The sequence below is a fragment of the Taeniopygia guttata genome, chromosome 1, assembly GCF_048771995.1.
Source record: "Taeniopygia guttata chromosome 1, bTaeGut7.mat, whole genome shotgun sequence".
NCBI lineage: Eukaryota > Metazoa > Chordata > Aves > Passeriformes > Estrildidae > Taeniopygia > Taeniopygia guttata.
Genome location: NC_133024.1, coordinates 15,440,854 through 15,459,676, shown reverse-complemented (window position 1 = coordinate 15,459,676; position 18,823 = coordinate 15,440,854). Strand labels below are relative to the sequence as shown.

Here is an 18,823-nt window from a genome sequence, read left to right as displayed (position 1 = left end):
TTCTTCCTTTGAGGCTTGATTCCCATTGCAATATTAGACACTTTTCACATCTTTACTCTTGCTTCTTAGAATCTAAAAATAATACTTGCCTCACAAGGGATACTAATGAGGCAATATTTCCAGTTTATTTTTTAAATGTGCTAGTATTAATGAGAAATTATAATTATCCCAGTACCAGCTGGCATTTCTCTTCATACTGAAATGTTCCTTTTGAACAAGAGAGGAAACAAAATGCACTGTGACTTCATTTTCAGAGATATGTTAAAATAAAGTGTGGCAGAGAAAATATATCTGGAAAATTATGGTTGCTTTTGGGTTTTTCCTGAATAAATTACTTCAGCAAAACTTCATCAGCCCTCTATTGTTTTGTTGAGCAAATACTATATGTCTCTGAAAAGTAGAGCAGTTTTCCTGCTGCCTTAAAAACAAAATACATTTCATAAATTCTACATTTGCAACAGGCACAATTAAATATGAAAGTTTCAATGTCTGCATTTCTGAGCTGCTAAGGATGGCCAGTACCAACTAAGATTTGCCCTTCTCTGTCAGGAGTGTTTTATGAACCCACTTCTGACAAACTGCTTGAAATAAACTAATAATAAGTGGAAAAACAAATGTGAATAAAATTCCATGCACATGGTTGAGGTTTGCCCATCCTGAGTCCATGGGGACATTTTTATCACTGGGAGGCAAGGTTCTGAAGGAAATATTTCCTTGGCAATGGGATGATGGCATTTTTCCTGTTACAGCAGCATGTACCTTTACAGGACCAGGTCACCTGTATTTATAAAACAGACAAGCAGCTGTGAGCAGCTACAAAAGGCTCGTTCCATTTCCTGCCATGCCATCAAGGGGAGCTCAGGTCCTAATGTGGCTTCCTTACTCTTATTTTATTTACATAATGCTTGCAGCATAAGCATTAGGCATTGCTGAGCAGAGCCAGCATTAATTCAGAATTCAAATAAAGAACAGGGATATTTCCAGGATAATAAGATTGAAAATATTGAAGCCAGAGCTGGTGCTGTAAAACATTGATTTGCTGTAAACAGTTTAATGTAACCCCTTCCAGCTGCATTAATATGTCTGCAGCATGTACATCCATGTGAAAATGATTAATGTCTCCTTGCAGCTCAGTGGGTATCAGTGCAGCAGGTGTGTTCCTCCTAAGTGCACTGTGTGGTTATAAATATTGTGTGCAATCATTTGTACATTAGAAAATATTTAGCATTGGCTGAATTTTTATGTGGGAGGGTTATGCATGTGTGGTAAGGCTGGTCTTTTTCCTAGCTTCGTTTTTGATCAGCCACTGACTAGTTTTGCATTCCTTTTTACACAGAAAAAAAATCCTGACTGTATAATTTGTAACATCATCCCCACGGCAACCACCATTCATTGCAGAACCTCCTCACCTTCCCTTGTGTTTTTTAAACCTTACATAGGATGAATCCATGTAAGCTGTTATGAATCCATGAAGCTTTCAATGGAACTTACCTAGTTTTGCTAACTCCTGTCAAGCCAGGCTGCTACTCTTCTTTTCAATCAATGCTTTTTGCTTCCTGTGTTACTAAAAACAAGCTTTCATTTGACTTGGATCAACATGTGATTTACATGATTTTCATACATGTGATTTACCTGTGGCAGCAGACCTGTTTCTTCTGAATCTTTACCAAACACATTTTCTGTATCTGCAGAATCTGAAGGTCTCACTCACTTTAGGGTAATACCATAATTTTATTAACTTTTGTTTAGTCACAAACATCTCGGACATCTAGCTTTTTGAGGGAGAACGTGCAAAATAACATTGCTGTAACTTGATGTGGGAGACCTTGCCAGAATTAATCATACTCCAAGGACCAGCAGAAACATGTGAATACCAAGTAAATTGTCAGGTGCCGCAATGTGTATTTGTGGTGCTTGATTGTACTGGGGCATTGCTACACACAAACACTGTGTCAAAATGCAAATATTAGAGCATGGTGGGATGCAGTGGCCACACCAGGTAAGTTTGTGGCCCCCTGAAGTGGAAAAGATGGTGGTATTGGTGAATTCTTTATTCCCCTCCTGCTTCCTTAGCTGTTTGAAAAGGATGACCAGTGACTCTAAAAAAGTTCCTACTGTGTTTCATATGCCTACAAAATATTTCCTGTCTCCTCTGGTCACACCCCTGCAAGTCCTGATTCCCCGAGTGAAGCCCCAGCAATGCATAAAGTGATGGTGGCTGTGCCATGGATAATTTATCATCCCTGGTTCCTAATTATCAGTGTCACACTGTCCTTTCAGCTTTTAATGCCTGGTAACCATACAGATTGTACTTCTGTAGGTTATACTGTCCATTGAAGAGGGCTACAGGCTTCCAGCTCCCATGGGCTGCCCAGCTTCTCTTCACCAGCTCATGCTTCACTGCTGGCAGAAGGAGAGGAACCACCGTCCCAAATTCAGTGACATTGTCAGCTTCCTGGACAAGCTGATCCGCAACCCCAGCACCCTTCACACCCTAGTGGAGGATGTCCTTGTGTAAGACCCTTTTGGTACATTCTGTTTTTTCATAACACATAGTGGCTATCATTATGTGGTTTAGGGTATTAAGTAGGAGTGGGAGAAACACAAAGTTATGAGTTCATAAAGTCATACAGGTTTAAATAATTTTAAGCACTTTTCAAGTTTGCTTTATTGTTAATATACTGTTGTGCAAGGAGGGTTTCTTCCTCAAACCATGCAGATTATATTAGGCTTTTTTATTATTATTTTTGTCTGAGTTCTGTTTGTGCATTATGTATCCTTTATCTTTGTGAATCTCTTTGTTCTATTTTTTTGGTGCATGTGTTTTTCCTACGGGCTTGTTTTCTCTTTGTAATTTTTTTCCTCCATTCAGCAGCCTGTCTCTCCATCTGACAGTGCTCAAGCAATTTCTCAACTGACTTGGAGTAATATCTTGCAGAAAGTAGCTGTGTCTTAGCTTGCTAAATCTTTATTTGTCTGCAGCAGAACGGTAGCAGTGACCAAATAAGAGACTATGCTGTTACCATCCCACAAAAGAATCTTGCTAGTGTTGCCCGGGGTTTGTTTTTTTTTCATTAATAATATTTCAGAAATGAATGCAGCCACAGGATAAGCAAGGCTGAGGTGGAAGAATTTGTCGGTATTTGTAGGCTTATTGATCCAAGCTGTCCCTGCATATATCAGTTGAAATCAGCAAAGGTCCAAGTGGCCTCACTCTCTTCAGTCACTAAGAGTCACCTTAAGATAAAGGTGCTTTCATGGAGACCCCCATGACTTTTAAGGGCTTCCCAAACCCTGAGTGAGGCTTGCTGAGAACCTTTCAACGTTTTTGAGAAGGGCTGAGCAACAAGGCAAAATTGGGGCTGGTACCTTGCTGTGGGAAAGACTGAATGGAGAAGTTGGTAGGAAAACCTGGAGTTAGGGCTACAGCCATTTCTTCAACACAGACTATGGAGACTTGTGGGATTAAATATCCACGCCCTAGAGTTAGCATCCTCTATGTGTGTATGCATATAAATATATATATATGGATTGATAGTTGTACTGGATCACTTTATTTAGCATCAGAATAATGTATTTTTATCTCTTTTTATTTTTAGTCATAACTTAAGTTCTAAAAAACCTATGCTCTATTGAACTATGACTGGCTTCACCTGCTTGTGAAAGTTTTTTTCCATTCATTTGAGTATGCTTGATGCAGTTTGGGGTAACCTATAGAATCATAGAGTAATTCAGATGTGAAGGGGACATGGTAGGTCTTTAATTACAGTTTGTACTTTACAGTGTTCTCCTGTCCTTCAGCTTCTCCCTCTGTCATTTTGATAATATGAATGAAAATCACTGTACTTACTGTATTTGAGTATGTGTGGGTGAAACTTGGTTCATTAAGATATGAGGCTATGTTGCTTCCTATGTTACACATGAAGTCATGTTCCATCAGTAAATGCTGGCTGGCCTTTGCTGTCTAAATTGTCATTTACAATAAATTGTGTCTTTCTCCCTTTCTCCTGAATACTATCATAAAGCTTTTACAAACAGCAGTGTGCATTTTCTGCATTTTGTTCATACAATTTTTCTACACAAAATGCATAAAGACAGTGGAAGTTGTGAGCCCTCCCAAATGTGGCACACAACAGCAGACTGAAAATCAGTGCCCCAAAATTGCAATATTTTTTTTTCCATCTTTCTGTTTCAGTTGTGATAATATTAGGGGAAAGAAGTTCAAAAGAAATGTGACTAAATTAGCTCCTTCCACTTTATTTGCTACTCTATGTAATTCTATGTAAAAGCAAAGAAAAGACATTTTATTCTTTTGGCTTCTCTTAGCTTTTGAGTACTGTAATCAAAGTGTTCCTGTAGAATAATGGTATCACAATAAGGAGCCTTCTGGGGTGGCATGGTTGTAGATAAATGTAAGAATCATCTCATGGTGGTTTAATTTTTTAAATTGCACCTTATGCTAAATTTTTATTGTCCTCTACATTGACTACTGTATCAACAAATTATTATAATCCTGAACTTCTCAATCTGTAAGGAAATATTCTGGGGAACAAAAAGAAGTGCAGTGGGAGAGGCCCTTTCCTCAGAGTATTACTGAGCTGCAGTTCTTTAATAAAATGTATTGTTTAAGTAGTGCAGCTTGGCAGACTGAAGTGGTTTATAAGTTTTAGACAAGAGGTTAAAGAGATCCTCAGTTAAGGTCTGACCTTTACAACTCAGACTCCTCTCTTATTCCTTCTGCCTTTTAGTAAAACCTATGTCTACCAGGGTAAATTTGGTGTCATATTTTGTATTGCTTGGTAACTTTTGCTTGTTTGTTTGTTTGTTTACAGAATGCCAGATTCACCTGGTGAAGTTCCAGAATATCCTTTGTTTGTTTCAGTCAGTGACTGGCTGGATTCCATAAAAATGGGTCAGTATAAAAATAACTTCATGGCAGCAGGTTTCACAACTTTGGATATGGTTTCAAGAATGAATATTGAGTAAGTATATAATCTATTATCCCTACAGTGACTAATTAATTTGAATTTGGATGCTGCAGACACACAAATATTGTGGAGTATGGAACAGTGCTTTAATTTCCTTTCCTCCTTCAGCTCACAAAAGAAAAATACAGTTATTTAGCAAAACAAAACAAGAGAAATGTATGATGGAGAGACCCAGAATTGATAGATCAACTCTGTGACCACACCAAATACAACCAAAGGCCAGGGATGAGCATGTTTCTTGGGGAGCCAGTTTTGATCTAGACCACTGAAATCAGTGGCAAAAATATTTTCTTACTTTGCTATGAATACCATCAAGACTTTATCAGTCCTACTAAAAAACTTGTTCCAGCCATCTCTGACACCACCCTGTGGTTTTTTAATGCAAACCCTGCACTCAGTATAGAAGTGTTTGGGCAAACTGTGGATTCATACAGTAGCATGATGATGGAATCTGTTTTGCTCTCTATTCCCTTCCCATAAATTCCCAATCTTTTATTTGATGCTAGGACTGCCTGTATTAATAGCTGTCAGTTAAGATTGAAAAATTTTACATTTAAAGTTAGGACTGATTTTCTCCCATGTGCATCATTTAATACTCACCTGCATCTAATTCCATCTATTGCACGATGACATAGTCACTTAGTCTTGTGAGATCCTTCCAAAACTGCACAGCTGCCCCATTCCCTTCCTACCCTGAACAATTCAGCTGAGTTGTTCACCTCTTGCTCACCTGTTTTCCCAGACCATTTACTGATCTGCTGAACAATCATGTTCAATGATATCCCAGCAGAGGTCCCTGCAGATTTATATCAATAACTACATTGTAAAACCTGACAATTTACTGCTAACCTCCTGTATTTAAACCAGTTATTTAGTCATGCAAAGACCACACTATGCTACATATTATGTTATACCCTACATTACATAGAAGCTGCTCCTCATTTTCATTATAAAGCTTTTGTGAGGAATCTTCTCTAAAGCTTTTGGAAATCCAAGTGAGGTGTATCAAATGGATCATCTCCATCCATTGGAAACAAGTAATTTTATAAAACAGAACTTTTATTTGCAAAAGCCATGGTGACTCAAGTAGTTCCTTTATCCAAGCATCCAGTAATTTTGTACTTTCCTGTAGTTTGTCTTATGCCCTGTAATGATCACAGACTCATGGGTCTGTGGTTCCCCAGATCTTCCCTGGAAACATTTTATCTGGCACCATGCTCTATACTTCAGGCACCAATAAATTTTTTAACATATGGAGCACAGCTGATAACTCCCTCTCTCACAACCCTGATAATAACTCCATTATTTCATCTTCACTTCCTTTTGGAACTTTTGCCTAAATATAATCTTCTCTGGACATAGGCTGTTGCCTTTTTTTTTTTTTTTCAGTTTGTCCTATAAGCTGTCCCGCAGCCACTTCAGACAGATACTCTGGCAAGTCCCCCAGAAAGGATCTGGCATGGGAGTCATTTCAATTTCTTCCACAGTGAATGTCAACTCAAATGGTTAAGTCTTCCAACAATGGAAGACTTCAGTGCTCTTTTATGCCCAAATCATCATTAAACTCTACACATTTTATGACAGGTTTCTTGTACCCAGGGAGTTTGCAAAAAGACTTATTATAAGTGTAATTTTTTCTATTTTACTGTTTGGGGGTTTTTTTTCTGTTTGCTCCTCAAGTTCCTTTTTAGTCTGTCTTACTGTGCTTTTACAGCTAATCTAAGGTTATCATCCTTTCTACTTTAGTTCCCATTTCACCTTTTTGAGTGATTCCCTGTCTCTTCAAATAATTTGTGTTACACAAGACCTGGCTTCTTTCTGTGCTTTATCTAGGTCTTCCTTGATAAATGCAAAGCATCAGTCTTGCATTTCTAAAACCACTCTCCACTGTAAAGTTTTATTCTTTAAACTGACTCCTTTTATCTTCTCAGATGCTCAATATTTGCTTACATCAAGTGTTGTCTATCATGTCCCATGAGAATGTTAAGCCTAAGCATGTAATAGTCGCAAGCTCTGCAGTGGCTCCTCAGCTGGAGGATACCAATCTGGAGATCAGATGCAGATATCTAGAAGTGCACATCTGAAACTCATGAAGGCTATGCCTTATCCCATGAGCTACTTTACTGGTTTTATCATCATACAGTTTTTGAGGATAAACAGGCAATATCTGTCTATGTCCCAGTGTGGGATTTGCATAATGGACAAATCTGGCATATCTGAATTTTTTTTGTCCTCAGCACCTCTGTGATCTTTCTCAGATCTTGCTGCTGGGAATGTTTATAGAAAAACTAAGTTGGTGAATTGTGCTGAACTCTGGTGGCTATTGACTTTATTCCTGCCAAAGAGTTGAGCCCTGCAAGTGATAAGAGCTACCCACTCTGGGGTGCAGGGCTAGATGAGATAAAGGGGAGCTGGGAGGGAAATCAGGGTCTGTCTGGAAGATTCACTGCTAATTTGATCTTGAGACCATCTCTCACTACCATTCCCCAAATCATCAGAAGCACAACCTCAGTTATTTCTGCCGCAGAACTGCAATACTGAATGTGTAAGCCCCAGTCTTTTACAAGTATGAGTGGGAAACAGTTGCTACAATTACATTACTAAAAATGGGCTATTGGAATTAACCTGATTAGTCTTTGAGATTTAGAAAGATTAATTGACCATTAGTATCACTAATAAGCCCCAGTATCACCAATTTAGAGCACTAAGACCCAGTGATGTAAATACATCTTTTTATTATATTCTTTTTATTAAACTACTGTTTTTTCAAAAGTTGAAATTGACAGATGCAGAAAAACTGAAAATTTGCAGCTTTCTTATATGCCATAGCCAGGGAGGTGAACTGTCCTGGAGAAGAAGTCATCATATAATTACATTCTTTTCTGCACCAGAGGCTTTATTATATTTGCATCAAAGATGAAACTTTTTATCTTGCAGTGACATTAGAAGAATTGGAGTTGCACTCATTGGGCACCAGAGACGAATAGTCAGCAGTTTACAGACTTTGCGGTTACACATGATGCACATACAGGAGAAAGGATTTCATGTATGAAAGTAATAGAAGCAACTGTGTTTTGTGCCTCAGCATTTCTAAAATGAAAACATATTCTCATTCTTCCCTCCTGCTCTTCCCAACTTCAAGAACTGCAGTCTCCAGTTCAGACTATACAAGTACTTCTATGTTAATGCTTCCAAACCGGAATTTTTAATCACACTGCACAGCTCCTCCACCAGTTCTCTGCCGATAAAATCCTGGCCTACTGCAAGACTCGTGCTACACATTGATGAATAACTCAGCATGGATGTGTAACTTTGTATAACAGTATTTGGGAAACTTTCATGGACTTACTTGAAAGTAGTAATCTATTTGGCCTGGTGTGGCTTCTTTATCAATGTATTTAGAATTTGCTGGTAGATCAAAAAGTATTTGACTTCTTTCATGTTCTGTGACCATGTAACTTCCAACACCAAATGTGCAATCAAAAAGAAGTTTAACATAAATATTTATTTTATCTCTTAATTAAATCCAAATGTATGTGTCCTATCATTATATTACTTTCTAATAGTTTGAATTCTGGTAAGCTGGTGCCTCAAAACATTAAGTATTGTTTGCAGAAATGACTGATGATTTTATATAGTGAGTTTTCATTGTGTGAATAATTGGAAGCATAGTGAGAGTAATCTGTTTGAAATCTTAAGAAAGGTTCTTGATTTTCAATTACTTTAGCACTCGACACTTTTTATGCTTTAAATTTTAGGTTAGGTTGGAAAACTTGTTTATCCTTGGGATTCCTCACCACCCTACAACCCTTTTTTTTTTTTTTTTTTTTTTTTTTTAATGTAATACTCAGCATTTGCTTCTACTACTGGAAAACTGGTTGTAGTGTTCTCATGACCACATGTAAAACACGGTTGTCAGCTCTGTTGCAGACACACAGATTTCAGAAGAGCTTTGTGTTTCAAACATGCAGGTCTCTGTTGTTGGATAGGGAATCACCTCCAGCAGCAGAGCTCAGAGGGCCAGCCATGGGTGGGGTGATGGGATCATTCCCATAGGAGCAGGCCAGCCATATCCTCCTCCAGCCGAGGGCAGCAGTACAGCCCCACTGCTGCTGGAAGTTACAGGCTGCAGGATGCAGTAATCTTGCACAAAGGCAGAAAAGGAGATGCAGGACAGCAGTGCGGTAACATGTTGCCTTGAGCCTACTTCTAACTGCTTTTAGAAGTTAAAAAGCAAACTCTGCTGAAATGGAGCTCTGGTTATTCCAGGCCAGATCTTCATTTAGTACAGATCTCTAAAGGACATCCAAGGTATAACCTTTAGAGCCCTTCAATAGCCATATTTACATGCAAGAAAATGTCAGCAAAGGCCTAACATGATATTTGTACCTCTCTAAGACTTCCCGCTTCCATGTTTTGTTCAGACAACTGACCCAGACATGCTGGGCTACATTTCCAAACTTTTGCATGGGATATGCACTCCTGGGAGCAGGGGCAGGACCGCATGGCCGTGTGCTGTGGGAACCCCACGCAGATCTACAATGCATGTCACATGTAATGCTGTGCAGATGCTTCTCTTCATTCCTGTGTCCTTTGGAGGGGATATTTGAGTTCCCTGGCATTCCAATGTACTCAAGCACTGCAGTTCTTTTGTTAAAATGTGCATTTGGGTAATTAGTATAATCTATGTGTATATCAAAAGGAACTAACTACTTTGTGTAATCATAATGGTATTTACTGCTTCATTTACAGCTTGTAAATCACAAGGTATTTCCTAAGTCTTGGAAAAGGCTGCCATTGTATATCAGTGACAAAGAATGAAAATCAGAAAGCAACTCAGAAAAGATTATGCTTCCAACCAGATCACAGAGTAAGACACACAAGGCCTGGTTCACTGTTGTCACTTTATGTTGGAATAATTGCATTAATTTAGATGAGATAATAGTAACACACTAAGTAAATTTTTCTTTCTTTCATTAAAAAAAAAAAAGGGGGCAGATGTAACAGAAGAACAAATTTTCTAAAGATCAAGAGTCAGTGTTGTTCTACAATGCCAATTTGATGAGCTTGTTTAAAGAAGGGCAGCTTCAATCTTACTGTAGCTCCAAAGGTAATTTTGTCAACAAGAATATTCCCACTGAAGTCATCAGTCTGGCACAAGGACATGAGTTTTGCAGAGTCACAGCCCTTTAGTGGGGAAAAAGTCATTTGTTCTTTTCTGTGACTGTCACTTGAAAAATTCTGCCTGAATTCCATATTTGTATAATTTTTTGGTAGAGGTGCTCTTACAGAAAGAAAACTATACCTACCTGAAGCCTTTCTAAAAATATTAACACACCACAGAGTAATTTAAAAGTGGATTTTGCTTCATCATTTTATTATCCATTTTGCCTATCATTGCTTCCATGGCCAACAACAGGACATCTGTGGTATGAGCCTTTCTCACTATTAAATTACTGAGGAGGTATGAGTCTGTTATTTGTTAATGGGGTTTCAAAGTCCTTCATAGCTCACCCAAACCATGTATGTGCACTTTTAGATTGTCTTTTGCCATTTTTTTCATTCCTGGTAGTGAGGATGCAGAATTGACATAGTTATATGCACACAACCTGGATTTATAGTTCATTATATTTAATGAAAATTAATTTCTAAATTTATCATACTACTGAGAATATTTTTTCAATAGAAAAAATATAAAAAAGTAAAACATTTATTAATCGGATATATTTTTTATATGAACAAGAATTTGGGTGACCAGAAGGGAAAGAACAAGGGATTCTTTGAGTAAGCACATTTGTTAATAACATTGTAAATCCAGGATTTTGTGGCTTTGCACAGCTTGTTTTTCTGTTGCTGTTGTGGTGCAGTATGAAATTTATATATGAAATTTACATTTTCCCCATTTTTGAAATGTTTTATTTGCTCTTGTGCTGATTCTTAGTCTATTCTTGCTTTAGTTTAGGGATTTTTTCATATTTTTTTAATTTAAAAACAAAACAAAAAAACAACCCTAACAGGTATTATTTTTTAAATAATTTTTCAAATGTGAGCTTAATTCTGCACAGGCCACAAATGTATATGTGAAATTAGAGTAAACTTCTTTGTTACAGGAAATTCTTTCTTCAGGAGAAAATTAGCTCTAATTATCCTGCATACTGCAGTGGGCAGCTGGAGTTTAAATTTGATAAATTAAAACAAATTTAGTAGGCTGATTTTGAGAATCTGGCCCACATTGCAGAGTGCTTTATGACTAAAAGTATCCATTGAAAGTTCATATGTTATTTGTGCAACATGCAAGCAAAAAAAAAAAAAAAAGGTGTTATAATGTGGATGTCATAAAGAAATAATTCTTACCTGTTTCTCTGCATTCAGTGATAGCTCATCCATTCAAGTATCTGTGCTTGGTCAGATGAATTTCATGCCTTAATTGCATCCAGTCGTTTTGCTGAACCTGTAAAACAGAGGGGGTCTTGTTCATGATGTTCATGGTGTTAAAACTGAACAAGGCACAGCAGAAATTTTAGCAGAATTTACTCATTATGTGTTTGCACATTGGAATGACTGAGAAACAACAGGAAGCCATGAGGTGAAAGGAAGAGAATTGAGCCACATCATTTAAATTTTTCTCAAACAAAATTTACCCTTTTTGTTTCCTGTGAACTTAAGTCCATTGTCTGTCCAATAAAAGCTTAGAAACATGCCATGCTTCAGGACATCAGACAGCATAAAGCAATCCTTAATTTGCAAATAGTGCACTCAACAATAAATTCAAATAAATTAGTTGTTATGGCCAAACATTCTGTGTCCAATATTGTATTAGGTATTATTTGGATTATTCTGACACAGAACTCATAGACTGCAGTACTTTGATTTTTACATCACTTAAGACTGACTATCCACTTGCCATTTTTCATATGAGCCTAACACAGGGCTTCATTAATTTCTTTTTTCAGTGCAGATTCCTACAAGATCCAAAGATGGGTCATAAATAACAAGCAGACCCCCTTTATCCAGAATCAGTTGAGATTCACCATGAGGAATAGCTGGGACTGTGGAGGTGCCTAGTGAGACTGCATTACCCACAGCAATTTCCATGTCAGAATGACCCCATGGAACCACATCAGCCACCAAGGTAAAACAGCACAGAACATTCTTGACCTTGTATTGAAGAGCAGGTCCTCTTTTCCAGCTGGCCCTGTTGTAAACTGCAGCATTTATTGAACTGTTTTACCTCAGCTGATGGAATGGTTCTATGGGACACATTTTGGCAGCTCAGAATTCTCTTAAGAACACAGTGTACCTGTAACTACCTGTCATGGGTTCACTCTGTCTTGGAATATTCCTTCAGAGAGTGAAAAGCAGGACTTGCCTCTAATCCAGTCCAACATTTTTTCATTTAAAGTCATAATAAAAAGTCTGTCTTCCATTGCATCTTTCAGGAAAAGTACAAAAAATAGAGACACTTGCAGCATTTGCACATGGATGAAGAACGCTGTATTCCATTAAATAGTTTTCTTCCAGAATACCCTTGTTCACCAATTGTAATGAATCTTTCCTAAATAAATTGCAAAGATAATTTCTTTTTTATAATAGTACTATAATTATTTTTTGAGAGTGAAGGAAAGATGAGTTGGGTTGGGCTAACTCTTAGGAGGACAATGACCTTGAAATCTCCTGGGGAGACAAATTAATCAGCTCTGAAAAGTAAAAAAAAAAAACCTCTACAATAAGATAAAAAGGGAAGAACTGTCCATACTCTGCCAAGGAGCTCAAAAAAAAAACCCAAGAGTTGCATAAGATAGTGCCAGGTACTTACAGCTGACAAAATTTTCCACCATCACATCCTGTATTTAGTAGTGCACACTGCCCCACGAGTGTTGTATATAATTCCTCAGATCATGGACCAAGATATGGTGAACATGTTATGGTTCAAATATTTGTCTATATGTACATAAAGAATTGTAAATAGGATGTATATCATAATATCAGATTTTTCAAACCTACAGAATTAATTACCTATTACCAACAACACTAACAGGGTTTATTTGCTCCATTTGCTTTTAAAAGTTTTAGTGGCATGCACTGTGTGTGTATAGTTCTTCCCACTGTGTGTGTATAATTCCTTGGCTTGTTAGCTGGAAATGGACAGCCTCTCTTTTCCTCCACTGGTAGGAAAAACATTTTCAAACTAGCTCAGAGAAAGCTGCCTGCTCACCCTTCTGCTGCCACCTCACCCAACCCCTTCCTGCTAATTCTCTTCAACTCAGCTGATTACTGTAGAAATTAGTGATCTCAAAGAGGAAGCAAGGTGCCCATGAGCCAGCAGAACTAGGAAGTTGGAGTCCATGCTATAAAGAGTTTTCAGTTCATCTGCCGAAACCACCAAAGATGTTTACAGAATGTATAAATTATTTTCTTTTAAATGACCATTTATAGACATCTAGGAGGTTAAAATGAGAGAAATTTTCAAGGGTGTATGAGTAGGGATATGCCAACATATAGCATAAAAACATAAGCTGACTTTTAGAAGGGAAAAACAACAACAGTTGATGAAAACCTAAGGTTAAAAAATAGATTAAAGTATATTTCCATATTTTATATGTGAAATAAGGTGATACCAGTTCAGTGGAATTTATTTATGTGTATATTTCTTTAAATATCCTGCATGAGTTAATCTTACTTACCTTTTGTGCAAGAGATTTCACAAGTACCTATCTCTTCCAGAAAGTTTAGCATATTATCTTATCTTTTCATACCTGAATAATTAAACTGGAATAAAAAAATGCAAGTTCTGACAGTGAAGATATGGGGGGAACAATAGAATTAAAAAATCTGTCTCAAAGTAATTTAAAGTTTTCACATCTGTTCTACTTTGTTTCTGTCCAAAATTTTTACCTGTATCTATCTGAGAACTTTGACTAGTTCTGCACACATCTCAGTGCCACCTCAGAAACTCCTGAATCTGTAAACAGTTCTGAGTTTGTGCAGCTTAATTCATATAAAAAGGCTGATTTGAAATGGGATTTATATAAGACTAGAGTTCGGCATAATCAAAAATCAAAATCCCTATAAAGTATCTGTCAGACAACATGAGATAAGATATTTTGCCTTATTATACTAACACCTCTTAATTTCTGACAATTGAGTGAAGAACTGGTCAGCAGCAGCATGTATGTTGAGTGGTAGGTAAACCAAAACCCTGACACTGAAAACCCACAATTCAAAGAGAAATCCAGGTCTCTGCATTCTGAACTATGGGATATCAAGAGACTGGAGAAAGTAACCTTGAATCTAGAATCTGGAAAATCAGGTTTGGGAGAAATCTGCTTTGGAACCCAAATTTTCCTTTCTGGTTGTGGGTCATGGAAAAGTGCCCAATGAAACAGTCTAGGGACTATTTTCATAGTATCATCACCACCTAATGTTCTGAGTGATAAGAAGGAAAAAAAAACACCCTATTTTCTGACCTTTCAGGTTCTAGCCCAGGACAAAAAAAAACAAGTACAGATATCATAATTTATATTAGAAAGTCCAGTGGACCAAATTCTGAATGACTAATAGTTTTTATATCTACATACTGAGCTTATAACTACATACTTTCTTGAGAGGAACCTAAATAAATAATAAAACATAGAAATCGCCCATTAACATTGTCTTAGAAACCAAGTTTTCAGTTTTCTCTCATTCAGATTGGTCTTTAACTGAAAATTATTAATAGGAAAAAGGAAAAGCATAATAGAATTATTATTTTTTTCCTTTAAGAAGCTGGATGCTCTGAGCTGTATAAATTACCATCACAGTCTCTTTGTGTAAAATAGGATTAGCTGAAAAAGACAAAGTGCAGCCAATGTTCCAAATCTGTAGATTATTTGTTACTAATTGTCAATTTGGGAAGTTCAATTTTTGACTTGGGCGAGTTCTGCTCTACCACACCCAGTACTTCCAAATCCTGCTGAATTATTTTAATGAACATCTCGATTAATTCCTGGGAGAGTGAGGTGACTGTGAGAAATTAAAAGTTTCTGTGTCAACAGGCAATAATCTTGCTGTGATCTAAAATAATGAGAGTTGGTTACTGACTTCCATGGCAGTGGGATAACCCAATGTCCATATATTCTGTAGGTAGGCTCCAGCTCTGCAAACAGACTCTCCTTTCCTGCACCCCAGTACTGTCATGGGTAATTTCTTGTTAGAGAACCAACATTTATTGGGACACTAGCTGTCTTGTCATTCAGATGGATTGCTAAAAGTTTTTGCTGGTTTTAATTTTAATTGTTCTGTTGAAGTGTTTCAGGTTGAGATGTAGGTTGGTCCCTCAGGGCATGATCTTATGTATCCATAAGAAATCAAGTGAATGAAACAGGTTTTGAATCAAAGGTTTCTACAGATTTTCCTGGAAGAGATGATCTCATTTAATGGGGAGAAGAGAGTGCACTGAGCCTAAAAGAAAAGGTTGCTACCTCAGGGATGTGATCAAGTAAGCTGTGGTTACCTTCAACATGGAAAAGGTAAAATGCAAGGTACAAAAGTTGGGTGCTACAGTGCTTGTTATTTTCTCTGGAATGGATGGTCAACTCTGACTTTGTAATTAGTTACCTAAATGACCTACATGTCTAATAGGGTATCTAGCAGAAATGGTCTGGCTTTGTGGAGCTTTTTTCCCCTGATAATTTCCCAAACTCCTGGATTTAAATTCAGGATGAAACCACCAGCCCCGTAAAACAAACAAAACCTCCAAAGCAAATAGGAATTTTCTATCTTTCTTCTTTCCTAAACATAAATCAGGATGCAATATGATCTCCCTTTCAAAATACAAGTGCTGGCTGATGATTTGTCTCTTTGAACAAGCTGCTTCGTACTCCTGGTGCACTGCAGTCTAAGTTTTCAGATTTGCCAGTTAATGAATGGCACAATAGCAAATAAAATAACAAATGCCCTCTTAGTTGGTTCCATTTATTGGATTCTTTTACTATTTCTCTATCTGAAGAAAACCATCCCATTCCAAGATTCCTAATAAGGAAACCTGTGAGCATTTTACAGCTTGTTGGCCATGATTCCCTATTTGCCTCTGTCCAAGAAACAGTGAGCTTTGAATTGGCAGTGTAGTGTTTTTACTACCACTTCTTCTGCAGCAATTTCTTCTCTCAACTCTTCTAAGTTAGGTTGAGAGGTCTATTTCACACTAAAAGTGGAAAAAGTTGTTTCTTTGTTAACTCTGGTGACGGGATTCAGTGTTTGTTGCTCTTACCCAGAGCCTTCCATCTGCTTCTGTTGAGGCCAATATCAACATTCTCTGGTGGTATCAGTTACATCACATGCAGCGCTGCCGTGACTGAACACCCAGAGATATAAAAAGGGCTCATTCTTCTCTGGTGTGGTTTAAATCCTACTGACTTCGGGAACTTCTCTGCACTTCTCAGGATTGCGCCTGCAATTTAGCAAGAAAAAAAAAATCCTTAAAAGATCATGTGAAACCCTGTTTACTGAGAGGCAATAGTTTATTTTCTAGCAAAGCAACATTCATTGATCTAGTTGGAATTAACAGTTTTCATTTTGTCATCACTTTTTAAAGAAAAACCACTTTGACTTACAGAAAAAAAAAATACAAAAATAATATTTTGCTACCTTCCAAACATTAGCTTTGGTTTACTTTTGGAAGATAATGTGGTTGGTATGTTTTCTCAGGATAGCCTCTATCTATTTCTGTGTGTTGGTTTTAAATGTATCTGAATTAAAAGGGGTTTTAATCTCTGTCTCTTCTGTGAAATTAGATTGTACAAAACTAAATATGACTGCTCTTCATAGTTTGCTGTTCTAGCATAGCCATAAAATGTATCAATGTATGTGTATATATGAATAAATATTTGATGACAGACACTTTAGATTATATATTTAAGCAGCCATGTCAAAACTTCAGAGGTAGATGGCTTCAAAAGCAATGGTATAATCATAATACTTGCAAATTATTTTACAAAATCAAACCATGGCCTCAGCGCAGATCTCATATCCTTACCAGTAGTCTGAAACCCACCTTTTCTTTAAAGACCCTTGCTAAGGTTTGTTTTGCCATTGCTTCTTTAACCAAGACGTATCTGAATAATGACAACTACCCGTGGTTCAGTCTGCAGCACTCATCTCCCGGCAGAGCCGCCCTGGTGCTGCAGGACCAGCGGCTCTGGGCTCTGCCTCCATCGGTCTGAGCCGTGCGGCTCTGGAGCCGCTGCTCCTGGGGGATGGACACTGCACAGCCAGTGTCGATGCTTCCCCCTGGGACTGCCTCACTCCCCAGAATCCCTTTTCTTCACCTCATACATCTCCCACACAATTCCCACTGCATTTTCTTTTTGCCTGTTTATAACGGTACTGTAGGAATATCCGTGGAATAAAAAGCTTACCCTACTGATTTGCAGTCCCAAGGGGAATTTATATTAGAGGTGAAGTTGTTATTATTTACTGAAAAGTGGCGTTATCTTCTTTTCTTTATTATTATGATTCTATTCCTATGATACTATGATGTTTCATGTAAATTTTCATGTGCTGGCATGCCTACAAGTTAATAGTGTAATAGAATGCTCAGCTCTCAACATTAGAGTGTTTTTAAGGTGAATTGCATCACATATGCCATCTCTTTGCAGAAAGAATATGGGGTTTGGCAAAACTACCTGCTGAGCAACATAATGAGATTTTTGTACAAAGTACAAGTTATTGATTATTATTGTATTTTATTTTTCTATGATTTCCTAAGAGGCATTATCAGGTCTTACAGATGGGGTAAGCCTGTTTATTAAGATATTTATTAGCAAATAAAAGTTACAGTACTGGTGGTTATTTTTGAGTTAATGGTGTTTGTTTGGCCTAAAGTTTCTAATATAATGATCCACGGTGAAGCCATACATGATCATGCAAAAAAAAAACAAAAAAACAAAAACCCAGCTGCTTTACACAGGGTGGTATACTAATAAAGATGGACTGGCAATACTCTCCAACACTTGAGATGCTTCGGGGTGGTGTTGTTTTTTCAGCTAAAAGATGCTCTTCTGTGCTTACCACTGAGCATTCACACTTAAAAAGCATATACATTTCACAGCATCAGGGGAAAAAACTGTACACATTAAAAGCTGCAAACAGCCGTGCTCTCTCCTTCTTGGGAAACACTGTGAATCTGAATTTTAAATGGCTTTTAATGTGCTATTAAGATTCTACAGTACTGTTCACCCTCCTCATGGTGATTCACTGAGCCATGCAACTCCTCTAGTATTTGTCAAAGCTTTCACTGACAAGAGCAGTTTTAAAACTGATCTTATTATGTAAATAATGCCAGGGCAACGCAGGACGATTCACAGAGAAGTGAATGCCATATACAATAACCATACCCTACCTCAAAAAGCTTAAAGTTATAATGAGCCTTTCATTGCATAAAATCACATGCATGCAATGCAAGATTGAACAGAAGTACTGTAAAGTAATGGGAAATGAGTGTCAGATGCCCACAGTCCATTACATCCTCTTTATTTTACATGGGAAGAGCTTTCTCACCGAGGACTGTCAGGTTTAACACAGTGTACAATGAAGAATGTACAATGAAGTGTATAATGAAGAATGAATGTTTCATTTTAGATCCGATTACAGAAATGCCTTTGCCGTTCTGTGTTCTGCACTGAATTCAGAACGACTCCTCAGATACGGACTGATTTCAAATAGAAACACCCTCCTCTACCATCTATAGCTCACAACTTGATTAGCATTTGGGAAGTGCTTCATCACAGAGTTTCACTGTGGGGTTAATGCTACCTGCCTTTTCCCGTAGTAGCTCATAATGCCACTACAAGGGAATC

General features: G+C 37.5%; 1 protein-coding gene across 5 annotated transcripts in view; it reads left to right on the top strand.

The window, feature by feature from the left end:
- The window catches only part of EPHA6 (EPH receptor A6), a 380,709-nt gene extending 362,893 nt beyond the window's left edge, over positions 1 to 17,816 (top strand). For all 5 annotated transcript variants that reach the window (XM_072923989.1, XM_072923993.1, XM_072923978.1 and 2 more), the window contains 3 exons: positions 2,321 to 2,514; positions 4,833 to 4,982; positions 7,926 to 17,816. In XM_072923989.1, coding sequence (XP_072780090.1) covers positions 2,321 to 2,514; positions 4,833 to 4,982; positions 7,926 to 8,040 — 459 coding nt within the window. In that variant the 3' untranslated portion in view covers positions 8,041 to 17,816. The remainder of the gene's footprint in view (positions 1 to 2,320; positions 2,515 to 4,832; positions 4,983 to 7,925) is intronic.
- Positions 17,817 to 18,823: the final 1,007 nt, after the last annotated feature.